Source organism: Thermobia domestica, chromosome 5 (genome assembly GCF_964235325.1).
Source record: "Thermobia domestica chromosome 5, izTheDome1.hap1.1, whole genome shotgun sequence".
In the NCBI taxonomy this organism is placed as follows: Eukaryota; Metazoa; Arthropoda; class Insecta; order Zygentoma; family Lepismatidae; genus Thermobia; species Thermobia domestica.
In genome coordinates this window covers 321,856,757-321,879,416 of record NC_137458.1, presented here as the reverse complement: position 1 = coordinate 321,879,416, position 22,660 = coordinate 321,856,757, and the positions used below count along the sequence as shown (strand labels likewise).

Below are 22,660 nucleotides of genomic sequence, written 5' to 3'. Positions count from 1 at the left end.
TTTTTCGAAGAAAAGTGTGTTTTTTGCCAACCCTATGTATGAGTTAAATCCACACTTTCTAGTGCAAATAACATGTGTATATGTTGACGGAGCTCTGACTCGTTGAAAAATGATTAGGAAAGCACGTAGAAAGTAATTCTTTCAAACGTTTGCCTTTATTAACTAACTCTTCGTGGATAAAAAAATGTCACATGGCCTTTCTTTTCTATGAACAGAAGTGAAAAATTTGTTTTACTTTGTGTAATTAAAACAGTTGTTATTACAATGATAAATACGTTAAGTCAAGAAAATTTATTTGGTTTTCTGATTCTTCTTCCATTGTGAATTTTAAATTAATAAAGATAGCATAGAATTCCAACAAGAGGTCAACAAAGTTATTTTGCTCTTGTAGATGATCCGGCAATCGTCTAAAGACAAAAAGTTCTTTATATACGTGAACTTGTCTTTACTATAATCCTGGTTTTGAAGTGGTTGATGATTACACATATTAGTTACTAGGAAGATAGGAGGCTATCCATAGCAAGAGAATCCTTTTGTTTGAAGATTTGATTTTCGAAGATAAAATGACTATTATTTTACAGGAATTGTAATTCTTGAAAGGAAAATTATTGTAAGCATTCCTGAAAGTGTTAATATATTACCTGAAAGTAACTCTTGTTGAGGAAGTACACAAATAGTATTGGCAATTTTATTTATAATAAGGTATGGAACTTGGTCACACAACTACTTTTGAGTACAGAAAACAACATGATGAATCGAGATGGAGTTAATCATGTCTGTGACATCAATGAACTTCTTCAGTGCCGTGCCGGGGACGGGGCGAGCGGCGCGACGGCCCCAGGCCCCGAAGTAAGGGGAGCGCAAAATTCGGAAGGAAAAAAGAAAACAAGGAAAGAAAAAGGAGAGAAAAAAATTACTTGGAATATTACTAGTATGCACTTAAATCCTCTTCCTTGTTTAGGAAATGGTCCTATAATATTATTCATGTTAATAAAATGCATGTGCAAATATATAAAATGCAAGGAAAAAAGTAATAAAAAATGCTCAAAATCAAGGAAAAGCAGGGTTTATTTTTTAAAATTTTCTTACGCTTCTCGCCAATCATAATGGAGCTTCGCGACTTGTCTGTTGACCTCACTCATATGTATGGGGGTGCCGTCGTATACTCTCGCCCCGGGCGCTGATTTTCCACGGCATGGTACTAGGCTTTGTACGTAGTATATTTATCGTAGTTCTTTTCTTTTGCCTCCTTTCTATTTAGATTTCTGTACTCTTTCTACTTTCCCTTTGTTACCCCTTTATGTCTCTTGTATATTTCCCTGCTTTGCAGGTTTCTCCTCTTAATTTCCTGTTAAATTTTCAGTGTAGTCTTTTATCCTTCTTCAGCACAACTTAGTTTTCACATTCCTCACTACCTTATTCTCCTCAATGTTTCTTGTATAACTCAAATTACTCATCTCTGCTTCCTTCACAAAAACACAACTTTACCCGACGCTCAAGAGGTTTGAAATGATTCTACAACCAGCTCAATTCTCTATCTCGTTCTTCTCTATTTAAGTAACTTTTTCGAAGTCCCGAACGAATCTTTTTTGAGCTGAGCGAAGCGAAGCTCTTATACTCGGGTTAGCCGTTTGGTTGTCCGCGAACTCCTCCTAGACCATTTGGCCCATCTCAACCAAACTTAGCACGCTGATAGAGTATGTCGTGCTGAGTGACAACATAGGTCGAAATCAAAAATTCGATGTACCATCGAGGAATAATCACCGAAAAACGCTTGCATAGACTTAACATGGGGAAAAAGTTTTCACGCGATTTTTTGTCAACAATTAAAAATGGCATTTATTATTGCATAATGGCCAGGAATGATTACGTAGTTTAAGCTCGCTCAGCTCATTTCATTGCAATCGGGTACATCCATTGCATTCCTAATATTATTATTATTATTATTTATATATATTTCCCTATCTTCAAAGCTTTCAATATTTACTTGCTCCTGCTTTCTCATTGGCTTCATTTTACAGCTGGGTTCCACTTTAGGCAATACAAGATTATAACTGAGAAAACATCAGCTTCAGATACAACCTTCAAGTTCTCTAAATTGTTTCGAAAACTATTCTGTATTAACATATAATTCATTTGGTATCTCTATTCATCGAATGGAGAGTTCCAAGTCAACCTTTTCTTGGGTTGAGTGATCTTCATGTTACCTATCGTTAGTGAGTTGTATCGGCAAAAGAATTATTAATCTCTTTTTCTCTTAAGTATTACAAGATTAGAGGGACGACACAATTCTTTTATTCTTACTACCCTCAAAACATATAAATTTCATATAGCCATACAACGCAACATCTAAACGATGTCATAAAGAACGCAACTTTCAAAATGGCCGCCATTTCAGTTCTAGTAAGTTGGCAGCACTGAACGTTACAAGATTTTTATCTGTTGTCTTTGTGCTTAGTCACGGAGTGCGCATGATCGTCATTTGTTTTCTGTACGGATAGGAATGGAGCGTTTCACAACGGAAAAGTGTGTTGTCATAGTGAAAACTTATTACAAATGTATTGAATGCTGTAGAGAGACTGTTCGCAAACTTCATGGAATGTTTGGGCAACGTAATGCACTGAATAAGTCGACTGTGATAATGTTGATGAAACATTCCACGTAGTTTGCGAACAGTTTCTGTACAGCATTCAACATTTGTAATAAGTTTTCACTATGACAACACACTTTTCCGTTGTCAAGCGCTCCATTACTATCCGTACAGAAAACAGATGACGATCATGCTCACTCCGTGACTAAGCACAAAGACAACAGATAAAAATCTTGTAACGTTCAGTGCTGCCAACTTACTAGAACAGAAATGGTGGGCACTTCGAAAGTTCCGTTTTTTTTATGGAACATCCTTTACTACTATTTATTTAACAACGGATATAGCATTTAGTTATTTTTTCCTTTTCATGTACACACTTAAACTTGATTTATTTAAGTCATATCCAAGATAATTGGGTGTGACAGTCCCACTTTTCCCCGCTTGAAACGTCTGCACTTGAGCCATTACCAAACAATTCTACCTGTTTCGGCATAATAAATAGCAGACAACAGATCAAGATTTAGGCTTTCAAGTTAATCGATAGTTTGCTCAAGATCAATTCGAAGGTTTTAATGAAAATGAAAAACAATCATTCTCAATAGTAACCAAGAGTGTCGACTCAGTTTATGCTATAAATCGCCAAGTGGTAGATAGTTCTCTCAAGGAACGCGTTCCATTGCTTTATTCAAATAAAATGAACGAATTCCAAGGAACGTGTTTCTCCCAAGCATTGTCCGATAATGAGGTACTTATACTTTGCCTTTGAATTTCTAGAATATAAGTATAAACTCTTCAATTGTTTTCTGTTTGTTGTTTTTATTCTTTCTATACATGTGCAAAGTTATCTGTCACACATATGTCCACACTTTTTGTATTTAGAAAATGCTAATTATACCGTATCATATGTACGTCTGAGGGTGGCAAAAAGACTTCCTGAAGACGAAGAAGAAGATACCTATGGCTAAGAAATTGAACCCACAGAGATGTGAGGATTATAGAACTATTAGTTTCATATCTCATGCAGCAAAAATTTTGCTTCAAATTCTGAACAGAAGGTTATATGGAAGAATAAATGAAAAAAGTTGAGAAGGAAGAGTTCGGGTTCAGGAGAGTAAGGGCACAAGAGATGCAACTGGATTATTAAGGGTAATCGGTGAAAGGTTTGTAGAAAAAGGGAAAGAAGTGCATGTTCTATTTATTAATCCTAGAAAAGACTTTGACTGCGTGCTGTTGGGAGTTCTAAAAGCAGATTGGTTGGAATGGAAAGATCAACAAGAAACTTATATATGTATCAAAAAGTAAGTGTTAGAATAGGGGATGAAATGACAGAGGAAAGAGCAATTGGAAGGAGAGTTCGACAAGGATGTTATTTCTGCCAACATTACTTAATATCTATCTGGAAGATATAGTGAAAAAGAACTTACATAATGGAAACGGTATTTTGGTAGGAGGTAGAATGATTAGGTGAATACGGTTTGCAGATGATATGATGCTTGTTGCGAAATCTGAACAGAAAATCAATAAGATGTTCGAAAATTTGAAGGAGGGCTGTGAAGAATATGGGATGAAAATAAATAGTAGGAATACAAAAGCCATGGTGATTGAAACGAAGCGGTCGGTGTCAAATATACAAGTAGGAAGAGAGAAAATACAAAAGGTGAATAGTTTTAGATATCTGAGTAGTATTATTAGTGATTATACAAGTCTGAACGCGAAATAAAAGCAAGGATAGGAATAGCGAGAGAAGCCTTCAGGAGGAAGAAAAGTCTATTTTGTGGAACCTTGAATAAAAAGTAGAGAAAAAGACTCATAAAATGCTTTGTGTGGAGTATGATACTGTATGGGGGAGAAATGTGGACATTACTCAAAGATGATGAAAAACAACTGGAAGTTTTCGAAATGTGGTTGTGTAGAATAGAGAGAATTAGCTGGGTCAAGCAGAAAACTAATGAGACGATGTTAGAAATGGTAGGGGGAAAAGAACAATTTTAGATGTTATTAAGAAGAGGAAGAGAAACTGGTTGGGACATTGGCTAAGAAGGAACTGTATCATGAGAGACGTCATAGAGAGTATTAGGAATGGTGGGTAAGAAAAGAACAATTTTAGATGTTATTAAGAAGAGGAAGAGAAACTGGTTGGGACATTGGCTAAGAAGGAACTGTATCATGAGAGACGTCATAGAGAGTATTAGGAATGGTGGGTAAGAAAAGAACAATTTTAGATATTATTAAGAAGAGGAAGAGAAACTAATTGGGACATTGGCTAAGAAAGAACTGTATCATGAGGGACGTCCTAATGGGTATTAGGAATGGTGGGTAAGAAAAGAACAATTTTAGATATTATTAAGAAGAGGAAGAGAAACTAATTGGGACATTGGCTAAGAAGGAACTATATCATGAGGGACGTCCTAATGGGTATTAGGAATGGTGGGTAAGAAAAGAACAATTTTAGATATTATTAAGAAGAGGAAGAGAAACTGGTTGGGACATTGGCTAAGAAGGAACTATATCATGAGGGACGTCCTAATGGGTATTAGGAATGGTGGGTAAGAAAAGAACAATTTTAGATATTATTAAGAAGAGGAAGAGAAACTGGTTGGGACATTGGCTAAGAAGGAACTGTATCATGAGGGACGTCCTAGAGGGTATTAGGAATGGTGGGTAAGAAAAGAACAATTTTAGATATTATTAAGAAGAGGAAGAGAAACTAATTGGGACATTGGCTAAGAAAGAACTGTATCATGAGGGACGTCCTAGAGGGTATTAGGAATGGTGGGTAAGAAAAGAACAATTTTAGATATTATTAAGAAGAGGAAGAGAAACTGGTTGGGACATTGGCTAAGAAGGAACTATATCATGAGGGACGTCCTAATGGGTATTAGGAATGGTGGGTAAGAAAAGAACAATTTTAGATATTATTAAGAAGAGGAAGAGAAACTGGTTGGGACATTGGCTAAGAAGGAACTGTATCATGAGGGACGTCCTAGAGGGTATTAGGAATGGTGGGTAAGAAAAGAACAATTTTAGATATTATTAAGAAGAGGAAGAGAAACTAATTGGGACATTGGCTAAGAAAGAACTGTATCATGAGGGACGTCCTAGAGGGTATTAGGAATGGTGGGTAAGAAAAGAACAATTTTAGATATTATTAAGAAGAGGAAGAGAAACTAATTGGGACATTGGCTAAGAAAGAACTGAATTGTGAGGGACATGCTAGAGGGTATGGTGGCAGGAAAGAGAGGAAAAGAGCGAAGGAGACTACAATTAATGGACGATAATAAAATAGAAAAATCGTAGAAAGACGAAGAGGTTATCGGAAAACCGTAAAGAATGGAAGCTTCTCTGTTGCAGCAAGTGACCTGCCAATAATGGGAAAAATACCTAGGATGATTATGATGATATGTACGTGTTCTTCTGTATCTATGACACGAATAATAATTACCTGAACTAAACTGACTCACTGTAATTAATAACCAAGTTCTTTCCAGTCACCTTAAATTCATTCTGCAGAAAGAAGGAACAGCGTGTTATTAGGGAAGTTAGAATAACAGTCACTGATTAAAACAGTACGTAAGACATGGCCTTTATTTCTCAGAAACTGTGATCCTCATACAACATGATTCAATAGAATCTTTTATTGTATTGGTAAATAAAGAAATTTACAAGGATACTTTCATATATATATATATGTCTCTTTTATATATATTTTTTCTGTAATATCACCTCTCACCATGTTTGGTAAGAAATACCCAATGTGATCACTCTTCCAACACAACCGCACAAATTCTATATACAATAATTACTTTGTTTTCAACCATATTATTTCATAAAAATGGCTGAACCAAACTTAAAACAATAAGGAGAGTGCCTTTCCTCATATATATATCTCTATATATACCTTCATCTGCAGTCTTCTGTTAAGGAGAATTGACAGTGATTATCATTTCTGACGTCTTTGTAACATTTTCTTGGACTTACTTATATGTACAAATTTATGTAACAGTTGCACCATAATATACAGTAATTAATACTGGTGGTAAAACGCAGCGGTAGCACTTTTCACTACACTTACGTTCTCTTTTAATAATAAGAAGATAAAGCTTTTCAAATTGCAGTAGATTTTTAAATCAGCAGTATAACGCTGAATTAATTAAGTCAAACGTGCGTAAAATGATAAATAAGTTATTGCACTACAGATCACAGACTATCTTTACACTAACGTGCTGAGTTGTACGGTTGTACGTACCAACTATTTTTCTTTTTTTTTTAAACAACTTACTTCTTTTTTAAATGTAACTTATTAATTCGCTTCAAATAAGATTATTCTTTAATTAATTAATGTATTTAATATAGTTATATACATTGTTATTCAACTACACACTCTCTTTTTTTTTCTCACTACAGAATATCAACTTGCAAACACTTTTTATTTCCTGTGTGTATGTTTTGTATTCCCAGTACATGGATTTTCACGTAATATCACTGCATTTTAGCCTGTGCTTTTTGTTTTCTACTTACAGGTAATAGTTGGAGCATTGTGATATGTTCAAAATTTCACCAACAAACATACGTATCCAAAAACATTATTTTTCACTCTCTCTCAACATAAATGAGAACAAGAAAGACTCTACGTGAAGTGTTTCCACAATCAATGACTACAAGAACTTGTAAGCAGCGTAACGTAATATTATAATTACATACCACATAATTCTTGATAAGTGTTTTACGGTACACGATGAATAACTCAAAATATGGGGCGGTCAGAGCAGAAGAGGTTAATAAAGTCCAGTCACTAAAGATGTTAGAAAAAAGACATGAAATTTGTATAGTAAGCTTCAGTATATGGAAAAATTAGCACTACGAGTTATTTACAATATATAAACGTAGGTCTTTTAAACTTTGAAAGGAGCTTCAAATAAAGATCTTAAAAGCCTGACTCACTAAAAATAATAAAAAAAATTACCATTATTCTTTTCCTGATTTTTCATAAGTGAAAGAAAATAATGAAACGCAAATTATTACAATCATAGATAATGTTATTCTACAAATATTAACTTGAAGAATTTTCAGTGTTGCCATCCATAGAAATTACAGTATTGCCAGAATAATATTTCTCCCAAAATCTAAATTAAGGCAACGACTAGAGGAACGAACTCAACTGCATTTGATTACGTATCATGTTGTCTTGGAATACTGTGAACTACTTTTTAAATAGTAGTTGTATTTAGTTTGTAATAAACAGAATAATATTAACATACAGTTATTAAAATTAAATAATAATGTTATGTAAAAAGTAGTTCACAGGATACTAAAACAACATGATACGTAATCAAATTCAGTTGAGCTCGTTCGTCTAGTCGCTGCCGTAACTTAGAGTTGGGCAAAATGTTATTCTGGCAACACTGTAATTTCTATGGATGGCAATACTGAAAATTCTTCAGGTTCATATTTCCTGTTGTAGAATAACATTATCTATGATTGTGGTAAGTTGCATTTCATTATCTCCTTTCACTTATGAAAACCAAGCATAAGAAAAATAGTAAATTTTACATTATTTTTAGTATGTCAGGCCCTTAAATATGAAATCTGTTCAAAATGACCAAAAGTAGACTTGATTGCCTTGTGCACTGAATGCGCCATATATATATATGTATTTTTTACCTTGTATCACGAGGAAGTTATATTCTAACTAAGTAATTTTAGTGTACACTGTCATCTTTGTCAATGACTTCTAAAATTTTCAAAACTGAATACGTGTGTGAAATTTCCTGTCTACCTGTGGGATCTTTCCAAAAGAAAAGTAAAATAACTTCACTCTTCAAAACTATAACGAACTAGATTTATTAGAAAAGGAAGTACTATGCACAGTTGATAGTATTACCATTGATAATGAGTTTAATCACTATATTGGTATTAAAGGATGGCCAAAATTTTCCGGAATCGGAAATTTCACTTTCCGGATTCCGGAAAAATTCGGATGTCGGAAAAATTTACGAATTTTTCTAAATTCTGGAATTCGGAAAAAATCTGGAATTTAGGAAATTCCGGAATATTTCCAAATTCCGAATTTTTTCCAAAATCCGGAATTTTTCCGATTTTACTTTCCGGATTCCGGAAAACAAAAATTCCGGAATTGGCTATCCCTAATTGATTATAGATCATTGTATTTTCTGTAAGAAGCCTAGTTCGTTATAATTTTGAGAAGTGAGGTTATTTTACTTTTGTTTCGGAAAGACTCGACAGGTACGTAGAAACCTTCACAGATATGTCCAATTTAGCAATTTTTAGAAGGTGTCAGTGCACACTGAAACTGTTTCATTAAAATGTAACTACTTCGTGATAAAAGGTAAACACTGTATATTTGAGTTAATATATCAAATATTTCGTTCCAAAGAGGAAAATATTATCAAGAAAAAGAACAAGATAAATGCAAGTAAAAAATCGAAAAGAATGAAGATGAGACGCTAACATTTGACGACTTGTCCGAAAAAATTAGAGGTTCAATAGTAGAGAGCTCACCTCTGTTAGAGAGGGTCTCTGTTTCTGCGCAAGGCTATGTAAGATTCTGGTGGGTACCATATCCATGGATTTCTTCGGATTTGTTACCTTCCTCTCAGCTTTCTTCATTTTACTCAGCTATTGGTCATTTATAATGTATTGTGGGCAAGATTAAAATGAGAACTAAATTTGGGGACCATTTTCCATTTTCTTTTTCCCTTTCTAAAGCAACAGTTCACTGAATATTTTCTGAATCTTTGTATTATTCAGCGTATCCGGTTTCTTGTTTCAAGATTTTATTTCTTGTTCTGAACAGTTAAGAGCCTGTCATATTACAAAATTAACCATTTTTCTTTTGCTTGGTTTTCATAGCTGAAAGGAGATAATGACATGCAACTTACCACAATCATAAATAATGTTATTCTACAACAGAAAAGATGAACCTGAAGAATTTTTAGTGTTGCATCCTGGAAATTACAGTATTGCCAGAATAAGAATTCTCCCAAAATCTAAGTTAAGACAGCGACTAGAGAAACGAACCCAACTACATTTGATTACGTATCATGTTGTTTTGGTATCCTGTAAACTACATTTTAAATAACATTATTATTTAATTTTAATAATTGTGTGTTAAAACTATTTTGTTTACTATAAACTAAATAAAACTACTATTTAAAAAGTAGTTTACAGGATTCCAAGACAGCATGATATGTAATCAAATGCAGTTGAGATTATACCTCTAGTCACCGTCTTAACTTAGATTGTGGGAGAAATGTTATTCTGGCAATACTGTAATTTCTATGGATGGCAAGACTGAAAATTCTTCAGGTCTATATTTTTTGTTGTAGAATAGCATTATCTATGATTGTGGTAAGTTGCGTTTCATTATCTCCTTTCACTTATGAAAAACAAGCAAAAGAAAAATGGTAAATTTTGTATTATTTTTAGTATGTCAGGCTCTTAAGGTTTAAGCTACGAACATTTGAAAATGCCACTAAAAAATCTGTATTTTCCTTAAAAAAGAAAAAAACTGACGGCATTACCTTGCAGAATGGGCTCGAATACTAAAAGTTAAGAAAAAATACAATTAAAGTCAAGTTTCGATTCAGGCATATTATGATGGCTAACTACACTTTACCTGTCCCGCATAGAGTTAAAAAAGGAAGAAATTACACTTTTTCCATTTTTATATGCGAGCGGATGAAGTAGACTCGCGAACCGAAATTTGGCCATCAATGGTTTCACTGACCTTATGTCATCGGTCATTTCCATGTATAATCTCTTTCCTTTCGTCTTCCGCACGGAACGTTATAATCAAGATTTTACTTATTTGTTCAAGAAATAAAGAAAAGATCCTTGATAATATATTTTTCCCATTTCCTTCTTTGTTTTAACTTCTTATAACTTGCCTGACAACAAACAACAGATGATTGAACTTTATACTATACTTGTAAACGTAATCCTGGTAATTTGCTTTAATTTTACACACAAATATAAACATAAATGCTATTCTCTTTTCATATAAATGAAATTAAAGTAATCATTACACAAACACTGCTGACACAGATGTTTATAATTTTTGGTGTGTTAGTTCACCTCAAATCATCGATGAATTTTAACATTTTTTACTGGTTGCTCGAATTATCATTGCCTGAGTTAATTGATCACAAAAGTCTTTCTTGAATTAAATTGAAAGTGGTGCAAGCGCTTTCAAAATTGAAATTTGAATTGTTGCCCTTTCGCGTTTATCTGTTAAAATTTCATTTTTACTTTCTCTTCTTTGTTCCCGGTTCCTGTCAAATACTATTAAAGCAACTATTGTCTCTGGACATTTTCAGACTGAGATAAAAAAAAAAAAAAAACATTTATTCTACTATCAAAGTCTACTATTTATTTCAAGTGGATATATCTTTTGTTTGCAAAATCAATTAACAAGGCAAAAATCCACCTAAACTGCAGTTTTGCCCATCAAAATGAGCGCTCGCACTTAGTTAAAGTTAATTTATACAATATCGGAACTCAGTGTGTGTATCTTATACGTATTTATAACATAAAAGTGACTCTCAATAATTGTGATACCTAAGAACATTGAAACATTTTGAATCAATAAAGATTGCTCCTTGTTCCAGACAGGCCATGGATGGCCCAAGGCTAGGGTAAACGTAAGATTCAACACTTAAGTAAGTTCTACACTTAAGGAGATGATATAATTAGCACCACCTCTCAGTAATTTCAAACTAAATTGTTATAAAATTCCATCTTGAAAGGCAAATATTCCATTTTGATTCTGAATTTTAAACGGTATACACTTACATAATAATAATATATGAAAATGAAACTACTTTACATTAGCTTTTTCAATATTTGAGTGAATTATTTAGAAATATGTATTTTTGCTCAATTGAAAACAAGTATATTTTGTTGTCAGTGCAGTGTATGCATCATCCTTTTGTGCCATCATCTTGTACTGAGCCTAACTATATCAGAAAAACTTCATTCTACCATATGTGTTGGAAATTTGTTGTTTCTTTTGATAGTTTGCTTTCTTTTTTTTTTCATTCGTATTTCATTGTTTTATTTTCTTGCTTCTTCAAATACCAGAGGACAATTTTTATTTCTCGATGTATTTCATTTTTGAGAATCACACATGATTTCGTCACTCCGCGCTAGCATCGACGTTGCTGATGAAAAAAAAAAAAATAAATAAAAGACAATTAACACTGGTTTCACGCTTATTAATGACTGACTCATTTACGTTTTCTTCCCACTCCTGAAGAATTTTCTTGGCACATTATATAATAATGAAAAATCCCTATATATATATATATATATATATATATATTGCCAATTTTCGACGAACATTTCCTTTATTCCTTTCCGAAATATTAATGTGAAAAAGATATATGGGTTGGTATCACTCTCTACGTTCTCCACGTTGCTCAAGGTACCCATTTTGAAGAGACTCTGTGAACCTTTAGAGCCTCGCATTGAAACGAGGATTCAACGAGAAGAATGTTCCGCCTCCACCTGACATCGAACCCAGACCCACCTGATTTGTAGGTAGATACTTTAACAACTACGACACCACGACTCTAGTGAAGCATTGTGCCATTCTTCTGTTCTGTTAGGACAAGTCGGTTCATATTAGCAGTTCATCCTCATCTCTTTCATTTTACAAACATTCACCTTTTACCCAGTCTTTCCCTTGATGATGATTCCCAACAAGAATCGAAATATTGGGTTTGCAATTATAGTAATGCATGTGATATTGCTCACAGGTTATTGAAGTTCATGAAACGAGTGGAAACACACCAGATTGATTTTTTCTTTTTTTTTTTTTTTTTTTTTTTATTCTCACAAACGGCTTCCTTGCTCACTAGACATGAATATAAATGAGATCCAACAGTATATTTTGATTTAAAAAACATCTTTTCTCGCCAGTATAAACTAACATACTGGCTAAAATATACCATACGTAGAGGAAGATATAATTGTATTTATCACTGTATTTAAGAGCACTTGAGTTTTATATCCTCAAATGTTGCTTGTAAACAATTACATAATAAAAGCCACAGAAAAAGGCAACCAAATTATATAGGAGTAAAAAAAAATTATCGGTACAAAAGGAAATTTTTCAATAATAATAACAATATTTAAAAAAAAAGATCAGAAAACACATAGAAAAAGGTGTGAAACCGGGTGTTTGACAAAAAGTGCTTACACAAATGCATGTATAACATGCAAAGCCAGTGGAATCATCATACATGTTCCATTTCAGTGCTATTCTGCAGTGAAAAATCCTAAAATTACTCGATATTTTTTTAACTTGACTTTTTTTTTTTTTTTAACTATATACCATAAGACACATATCATTTGCCAATTTCAGTTCGAAATAAGTAGAACAATGGCCATGCTAATTCGTAGGAATGTTGTGAAATATGTTTTTATTTTTTTTTATTGATAGAAAAAAGATATCCTAAACTAATAATATATCATATAATTCATTTTTCTTTAAAACCGCACTGGCTACTAAAGAAGTAGTACCTGAACTTACATAATTAGAAAGTGAAGACCAACACAGGGAGCAACAATAAATTCACAAGTTATTATTATTATTATTAACTTGTGAAGGGTGTAAGTCCTAAAAAGTATGTATAAGCAGTCAATAAAATTACCTTCGCATTTTTTTTTTAAATTATTGTTTCTAACATTATATAGCATGCAATGTGGACTAAATCGGATAAATCACTTTGGTGAGCAAAATTCAATTATAAAATATATCTGAAACTACTACTATTTCAACGTTATTATACTTTATTCTCTTCCTGTTCTTTTATTAATAACATTAGATCACCAAAGACCTTACAAAATGGTGAAAGAGTTTATCACTGTTTCTTTAACCTTATCACTTATTGCAACTCTGTTAGATAGAAATTGATTTTCTTGATGATCTTGTTCACACGTTGTTTTTACATGAATTTCGATCCGTCCTCTTTTCATTGTTTTTTTCTTCTTTCTTTTCTTCATTTCATGAAGACCTTCCTTGAAATCATGTTTTAATTCATGATACCGTCGCTTGATCTTTGTTCGTTTGTTTCAATATTATTTTATTTTCTGTTCACACAGTGAAGAACCTTCCCTACGTTAATTTCGAGTACATATCCTCAATTTGTGGTTTGAAATACTTCTTCAGTTGCGGCCTCTTTGATTTCATTGTTGGCGTGAGGAGACCATTTTGCACAGAGAAAGGATCTGGATGTAGATAAATATCTTTCACCTGTAACGATAATAATAATAATAATAATAATAATAATAATAATAATAATAATAATAATAATAATAATAATAATAATAATAATAATAATAATAATAATACAAATTTAAATATGTAGACAAGAATTTTAGGAAAACTAAAAATGGATCAAAAGATTGTGATCTTGGCCAACAGTAAGCTTTTCAATCAGGGACCACAAAATATTTGAACAGCCCCTAAATCGAGTTTTCGTGTTTTGTACGGAATAAGCACAACATACTGAGTTAAGTGATAGTTTGGGTTTGGCTACACTGTATGTAGTTCTCCACATATAAGACCTAAATAAAATTTTTGGTTGAATGAAATATATTAGATCTTCCATCAGGGGCCACAAAATTTTTGAACAGCCCCTAAATCGAGTTTTTGTATTTTCTACGTAATAAGCACTTCATATTGAATTAAGTGATAGTTTGGGTTTGGCTACACTATGTGTAGTTATCCAGATATAAGGCGTACAAGAAAACTTTTGATTGAAATACACCGTGTATGTTGTATATTTTGATACATTTTTGGATCAGGGGTTACAAAAGTATTTGAACAGCCCCTAAATCGTGTTTTTGTATCTTTTACTGAATAAGCACATCATACTGAGTTAAGTGATAGTTTGGGTTTGGCTACATTCTATGTAGTTCTCCAGATATAAGTCGTACAAGAAAATTGTTGTTTGAAATATACTGGATCTTTTGATCTAAAAATGTGGAACCAAATCAGAAACAATTGAATATGTCACAGGTTCATCCTCTATAATAGCTCCCAAGGTCTATCTGAAAAGACATAATAATAATATTACGAAAACTATTCACCAGTTCCTCGCAGATAACATGGAGCCAATTCCCAACACCATTATATAACTACCTAACTAACTAACTAACTCGATGGTCTATGGAACAAGGAGCTTCAATGCCGCGTTCACAAAAGCTCTCCACTGACTTCTATCCTTAGCCAACTAGATCCAGTTTCTGCTTTGTATTCTTATTTCTGCGAGATCCATCTTAATATTGTCCCCTCATCTGCACTTAGGTCTTCCTAATAGTCGTTTTACAATTGGTCTTCCAGTTAAAACTTTGAAAGCGTTCCTACTTTCTTCCATTCTGGCTACATGATCTGCCCACTTTAGCCTCCTAGATTTGATGACCCTAAGAATGTTCGATAAACCGTATAAATTATGCAGTTCCTCGTTATGAAGTTTCTGCCATTCCCATTTCCCATTCTTCTTGGGTCCGAATATTCAAATTAGAATTTTGTTCTCAAATACTTTCAGTCTACGTTCTTCCCTCAGAGTAAGCGACTATGTTTCGCAATCTTACAGAACAACAAATGGCATGATAATCGTGTTATATATTTTAAGCTTCAAATTCCTCGACAGAATTCGTGACGACAAGAGATTTTGAACTGAATAATAACACGAATTCCCTGCTTTTTGTCGACATTTAATTTCTTTGTGAATATGGTTTTCGTCTGTTAATATTGATCCAAGATATTTGAAAGTATCCACTTTATCAAAAGTATTATTTGGTATTTTAACGCATCCATAAATTACCGTATTACGATCCCGATGAACTTCAATGTATTTAGTTTTCTCCGCATTTACTTCTAAGTCCATGTGCCTGCAAGCGTTTAATAAGACCTCTGCATTTCTTTCTATTGTTCTCCTATCATCTCCTATTAAATTTACATTATCAGCATACGCCATAACGTGGTGAATACCATTCAACTCAAGGCCCTGGTTGCTATCTTTGATCTTCCTTATATCGTATTCCAGGACAAAGTTGAATAATAATGGCGATCAAGCATCTCCTTGTTTCAGACCATTCTTGACGTGAAAGCTCGTGGACAAAAATTGTCCTACCCGGACTTTACTTTGGGATTCATTTAAACATATCTTAATTAATCTAATTAGCTATCTCGGTATTCCAAGTTCTGTAAGAACGATGTATAATGTTTCTCTCCTAATCGAGTTGTACGCCTTTCTAAAATCAATAAATAGTTGATGTACCGGGCTACTGTGTTCCTACTTTTTTTTTTCGAGTATTTGGTGAATGGTAAATATTTGGTCGATAGTTGATCGATTTCGTCTAAATCCGCACTGATAATCTCCAATAATTTCATCTGCGTATGGGGTCAATCTTGCTAATAGAATATTTGAAAGGATTTTATAGGATATTGACAGAAGAGAAATGCCTCGATAATTATTACAGTCAGTTTTGTCGCCTTTCTTATGAATTGGAACAATGATTGATTCTTTCCACTCTTGTGGCAATTCTTCCTTGTTCCAGATAAGGAGAATGAGTTTGTGTATATTGTTTCATAATTTTTCGTCTCCAGCTAAAATTAACTCAGCCGGAATTTCATCTACACCCGGAGATTTGTGTTTCTTTAATTTCTTTAAAGCGGTTTCTACTTCTATTCGGTTGGGTTCTGGAATATACTGTTCTGCGGTGTGTATTTCTTTTTCTCCACGCACATTAGTTTTTGGTTGCGTGTTCAGCAAATCGTTAAAGAAATCTTTCCATCTATTTAAGATGCTATCCGTATCAGTGAGAACTGTACTGTCAGCTTTCTTTAATATATAAGCACGAGGTTGATAGCCTTTCTTAAATTCGTTGATACCTTTATACATGTCCCGAATGTTTTTATTTTTACTATTATCTTCAAGTTCCTTAATTTTAGCTTTCAAAAAGTCGCGTTTCTTTGTTCTAAATGTTTTGGAAGTTTCCAGCCTGATGTCTGCAAAATTTTGTGTAGTTATTTCATTCGGACTTTGTACCCAACGTAATTTTGCCTGTTTTCTCTTCTCTGCTAGTTTAATGCATTCCTAATCGAATCATGGTTTGTTCCTACGTTGAAGGACCCATACGAGATGTTTAGTTCTTCGGAAAGCTCTCGAATAGTCATTCGCCTGTTTGCACTTACCGTTTGTGCCACTTTTTACACGTTTTCATCTGTTTTTGACGTCGAAGGACGTCTCGATCGTTGCTCGTTTTCAACCGACTCCTTGCCACTTTTCAATCGCTCATACCAGTTGTAGACAGTCTTCAATGTCATTGTTTTATCGTCATACACTGATTTTGACATTAAGTGAGCTTGTTTGGCACTTCTTTGCAGCTTAGAGCAAAACTTTAATGTTGGCGCGCGACAGACATTCTTAACACGTCCTCACTCTTCTGCCTCTGGAAGCCAACTAACATGTCACAACTCGTTCAAACTCGACACTGACTATACCAAAGGTTTAAGCTACCGGGCTTATTAGTTGAAACGAATACAACATCGATACATGGTACCGTGCAACTACATTCACTGTACTTTTTGATCACACCCTGTAGAAGATCTAATTTAGTCTTAGTTAGTTTATTGCGAGTAAGAAATACAGCGACTTAATTCAATTAGCATTTCAATAAAAGAAGTGAATAAAGATACGAATCATTTGAGTTCAGTCTGGCTCTGAACCATTCATATCTATGCACAAAATACTTTTGGCTCTAATAAATCACCTACATTCATGTTTCTTGGATTTGTAATGTATACTAATATATTCTATATGGTTTTAGATGTAAGAAAATGTCACCATGGGGATCCCTCAATTTGCAGTACTTTTTCATTTTATTTTATTTATTTATTTATTTATTTATTTGGTGTGTGTGTGTGTGTGTGTGATGCGCTTAAACCATTAAAAAAACACCTGTTTTAAACCACCTTGGTTTAAATAAACCAACTTTGATATAGGTCATCTAATTAACAAACAAAGATATAAATGGAGAAACTATCATTCTTTAATCTCCTCACTACATGTTAGTTTAAATGTTGCCTCATATAACAGTCAGCTAACAAATTCTGCTCTTTTATTTCTTATTTATTTATTTTTAAACGATAAACTGTCACAGCTTGCCTCTACGCCCTTCTATAAGAAGTAAATCACGACAATGTATATTAAATCAGCTAAATATATACCATCCTAAGGTACAGGGTCTCGGTTATAAACTAGATCTTATGAACCTTTTAGTTCAGGCCATATTATTAACTGTACTTGTTATTTGCATCACGAAGCACTGCTTAAGTTCTACTGATATTAAATCTGTAAAATTAACAGATTCTGATAACTTGACACATGGTGGTGTTTTTATATTTGCTCAATGTGCGTTAAATGTTCACAAAATTAATGTATTAAAAATTCAATCTTGAATTTCACTTCGAAGTAGGGGCAATAAACTGCACCGACAACGTGTATATATGTATGTAGTATTTATACGAATGAGTATTTGTACGAAACATTTATAATGGGGTTCGGACCCTTGGGAACTCGTGAAAATACTTTTTTCTCTTTCTCATTCAATTCAAGTCGTCATTTAATTGTGATTATTTCAAATTTGAACTTCCTAGCAAACTGCCCGTGTGTGAGGTCATACATACGACCAATTTTGCCAGCAAAACTTTTCCACAGAAGCTGTTTAAGTTTGTAAATTTAAAATCATGAAAATAAATCAAAGAAACAGATATTTTAACACCATAACTACCTGCGAAGTTGTATCAATTTTTATAACAAATATCAATCATTGATTGTGATAACTGACCACCAGTATCAAAAGCTTTCACGATAAGTCCCTGTTTACTTCAGAAAATGGTAGTATAAGTGATTCTAAGCAAATAATGTTCATACGAACATGGGTCCTATTATCAACGGTTTGAGAACCATTTTTGACCTCATGTTGCTTATTGTTCACCCTGTAGTTATTGTACAGAGGTGAGACATGGTGTACTTGAAAAAGATGATGGAATTTCCCTTTCAACAGTATGCAAGGTTTGCAGTGGTATCATTGAAAAGGAAGTTATTGATGGAAATACGTAGTTCATCTCATTACGTAGTTCACACTTGGCGGCCGCTTTGATTTGCATTCGATATGTTTTTTACGTTCTCTACACTACAATGACTGAATGACCGAATCTATGTATCGGTGTGGCACGGGCGTCGTTAGCGGAGGGGGTCGGGGGACGCGACTCCCAAATTTTAGTTAAATATATTTAAAGAAACTATGCTACTTTGTATATATAACTTTTGTCGGAAAGAAAATTTTGATTTTGATTCATCTGACCTCCCCTCCCCCCAGATTTACAAAGCTAACGTCGCCAGTCTATGTGGTGATGGACTATGTCCAATGAACAATTTGTCTTATCTCCATTTCGTCATCTCATACGTAACTCTCCTCCGATGGTGAGAACAACGGTGGCTCAGTGGTAGAGCGTTCACCTCTGGTGTATGGGGTCCCGGGTTAGATCCTACCTCGCGCCAAGTGAACTTTGTGGTGGACAAATACCGTGTGCGTTGGTTTCCGCGGGGTTCTCCCGTTTCCTCCCACTTTCTTCATTCCATCATTTCATTCATTTCTCATCATCACCGTCTCCTTTAGCCTAGCCGGTATAACCGTGGGACGTAAAACTCAAAGATTTCATTTCATTTCTCCTCCGATGGCTTAGCGAAAGTTGAAAAACAAATATCCCTCGTATATGTAACATTATTTACTTGCTTCAACTTCACGTGAAGTTCATTAAACAGGCACATATTGATAGTATAAGATTCCGAATCTTTGGGTTCTTCAGTGTCACAGACGTAGTCATTTGCTGGAAAAGAAGATAGTAACCTAATCAGAAGAATTAGAAAAAAAAATACACATTTAAACTGATTAAATATTTGTTACATGTCCTTGAGGCATTGTAGTTTTCTTGATGAAAGATAACCGAATCGTTATCCAAAATATCTACAGTTAATCATTTAGCTGTCATTGGAAACATGGTGTTTTAGTAACTTTAAAGCTAATTTTACTTATTAGAAAATCTTTACCTGTTCAAATGATTTAAGGCCTGCCTCTTTGCCCATTTGAATCATGTCATCCATGATGAGTTTTTTCACTTCCGGGTGAACACACAATACTGACAGTGTGCCTGGGATGTCGTTTTCTGCTGCCCACTTTTTCACTACTTCTACGTCAGGTACTACCACAGCCACAATACAAGACTGAAAAAAAATCAGGACAATTGTTAGTGTTTCTTTCAGTAGGGTTGGCAGGGGCGGTATTACCCCCAATTCTTTCAGTAGAGTTGGCAGGGGCGGTATTACCCCATCCTTTCAGTAGGATTGGCAGGGGCGGTATTACCCCCAATTCTTTCAGTAGAGTTGGCAGAGGTGCTATTACCCCCAATTCTTTCAGTAGAGTTGGCAGGGGCGGTATTACCCCAATTCTTTCGGTAGAGTTGGCAGGGGCGGTATTACCCCCAATTCTTTCGGTAGAGTTGGCAGGGGCGGTATTACCCCCAATTCTTTTAGTAGAGTTGGCAGGGGCGGTATTACCCCCAATTCTTTCAGTAGAGTTGGCAGGGGCGGTATTACCCCCAATTCTTTCAGTAGAGTTGGCAGGGGCGGTATTACCACCAATTCTTTCGGTAGAGTTGGCAGGGGTGGTATTATCCCCAATTCTTTCAGTAGAGTTGGCAAGGGCGGTATTACCCCCAATTCTTTCAGTAGAGTTGGCAGGGGCGGTATTACCCCCAATTCTTTTAGTAGAGTTGGCAGGGGCGGTATTACCCCCCAGACTTCGAAATTTACCCTTACCCCCAGAAAATTCTTAAATTTATCATTGGTGAAGTAAAGGAAGATCACGGGTGCAGAAGAAGAAACTAACTTGGAAATACTTCTTAAATATGCCAACACAGTAATGGCTGACAGAAACACAGTACATTTATTTTCCTTGTGTTGCTTGTTTGAAACTTCGGATTGTATTTAGCTGAGAAAAAAAAAATATGTCAGAGACTTTTGTCAATTTTCATGATACGTAGATGAAGATAATATAGAAACAGATATAAAATCCTTCAAATTCTTGACAAAAGGTGTGAATGACAATGTATCAACACTAAAGTATATTTTGAGTCAAGCTCTGGTATGAGTTATGATGCACTAAAACACGCATGTGTGTGAAAATGTAACTGTGCCTGTATCAATAGTTACCGTTGAAGAGTCTTTCAGGGTGGTGTATAATTATACAGGGTATTTCAAAACAACACCGACAACGTTTGGAAGGTGATTCCTGACACCAAGATAAGACAAAAAGTATAGACCAACCTGGGTGCACAAATGCTTCCTTTCGGAGTTATAGGCTGCCGAAAACATGAAAAAATGAACTTTAAATTTTCATAGCTCCAATAGTATGAGACCTAGCGGAGTCGGGTCAAGACTTCATTTAGGAACTAGTATGTGCCTTATCCAAATATCCATGTGTTAGAATAATGTGGTACTTTCGCAACAATTTTTATAGAGGTAGTTGATGAGTACTTCAAATTATATGCCCGCAGCCAAACTGTCTTCATAAAAATTGTTCCGTGAGTACCTTAAGATTCTGAAACATGTATTTGTTTGGCTGCGGGCCTACTTTGAATATCTGAATGAAGGGTTCCTACTTATCTGGAGAAATATTTCCCTGACTTCTCCCTGACCTTTGGCAGGAAATTCCTTGACTTTCGTGACAGGTGTCGGATGACGTTGACATATAAATAAGGAATAAATAACGGTGAATATTTATATATGAGAACATTTATTCTTATAGAGACAAGAGCTCCTTCGTGGCTAAGCGGTTAGCGTACGCGCCTTTGGCGTGGGAGAACTGGGTTCAATTCCCGGCGGGAGCTCAAGTGGTTCGGATTCCACGTTAATCAGTAGGTCCATGTCTCATATAGCCTCGCTGCTGAACGGGACATTAAACTCAAAATCAACTCAACTCTTATAGAGACAAATAGTAATCAATTGCTTATACGTACATTCCACTTACTTCTAGTAAAAATATGAGCAATGTCCCATACTGTGATAATTTATGGTTGGCAAAGCTGAAATTAGTGCACAATTAATGTTAGAAAAATATATTTTATAAAATTTCCCTGGTTTTTCCTGATTTCCAGTCTTTTTCCCTGAGTTCCCCTGTCCTGCACCATTTTCCCTGAGTTTTCCCTCACTTTCCTGACCAGTAAGACCCTAGAATGATAAACTGAGTCAAACCTATCTTAACTATCTTGCATATAAAAAGATATAGACATTTTTTTTTAAAGATTGCTTCCAAAGTTTTTCAAATATAGATATAAGTTTTTCAAATATAGATATTCAATATCACATAATCTGTCAACTATCTATCTAATTTTATGGCTTAAGGAGTTCAAAGGTTCATCACCACAGAAACAACAACAACAACAACAACAACAGCAACAACAACAAAACTGTTTTATCCTATCTTTGTCAACTCAATTTAATTGAGATTGATAAACATTACTTGCTGAGATTTTGTTTTGTACATCTCACGCAATGTATTCTGCCAATTCTAGACGTCTTGAGCTAATAATAATGATAAATTAGTTGACTTGTATATTATTCGGTTCCGTTTTAAGTAACTCTTTATTCATCTTTGTACTGGTACCCTTTAGTTTCCATACTCAAGGCTTTGTTTTCACAATACCCTTAGCTTGTGTTAGTCCCGTCGTGTTAATGATAAACTTTCGCATATAGCTACTACAGTCAATACTACTATGTTCTTATATATAAACTTTCGCATATAGCTACTACAGTCAATACTACTATGTTCTTATATATAAACTTTCGCATATACCTACTACAGTCAATACTACTATGTTCTTATATATAAACCTTCGCATATAGCTACTACAGTCAATACTACTATGTTCTTATATATAAACTTTCGCATATAGCTACTACAGTCAATACTACTATG

At 34.4% G+C, this 22,660-nt stretch overlaps 1 protein-coding gene across 3 annotated transcripts in view; it reads right to left on the bottom strand.

Annotated features, from left to right (window-relative positions):
• Positions 1–6,148: 6,148 nt before the first annotated feature.
• Positions 6,149–22,660, bottom strand: part of LOC145686826 (long-chain-fatty-acid--CoA ligase 1) — a 214,764-nt gene continuing 198,252 nt past the window's right edge. For all 3 annotated transcript variants that reach the window (XM_081760538.1, XM_081760539.1, XM_081760540.1), the window contains 2 exons: positions 19,735–19,908; positions 6,149–13,865 (listed from right to left, as the gene is read on the bottom strand). In XM_081760538.1, coding sequence (XP_081616664.1) covers positions 13,728–13,865; positions 19,735–19,908 — 312 coding nt within the window. In that variant the 3' untranslated portion in view covers positions 6,149–13,727. The remainder of the gene's footprint in view (positions 13,866–19,734; positions 19,909–22,660) is intronic.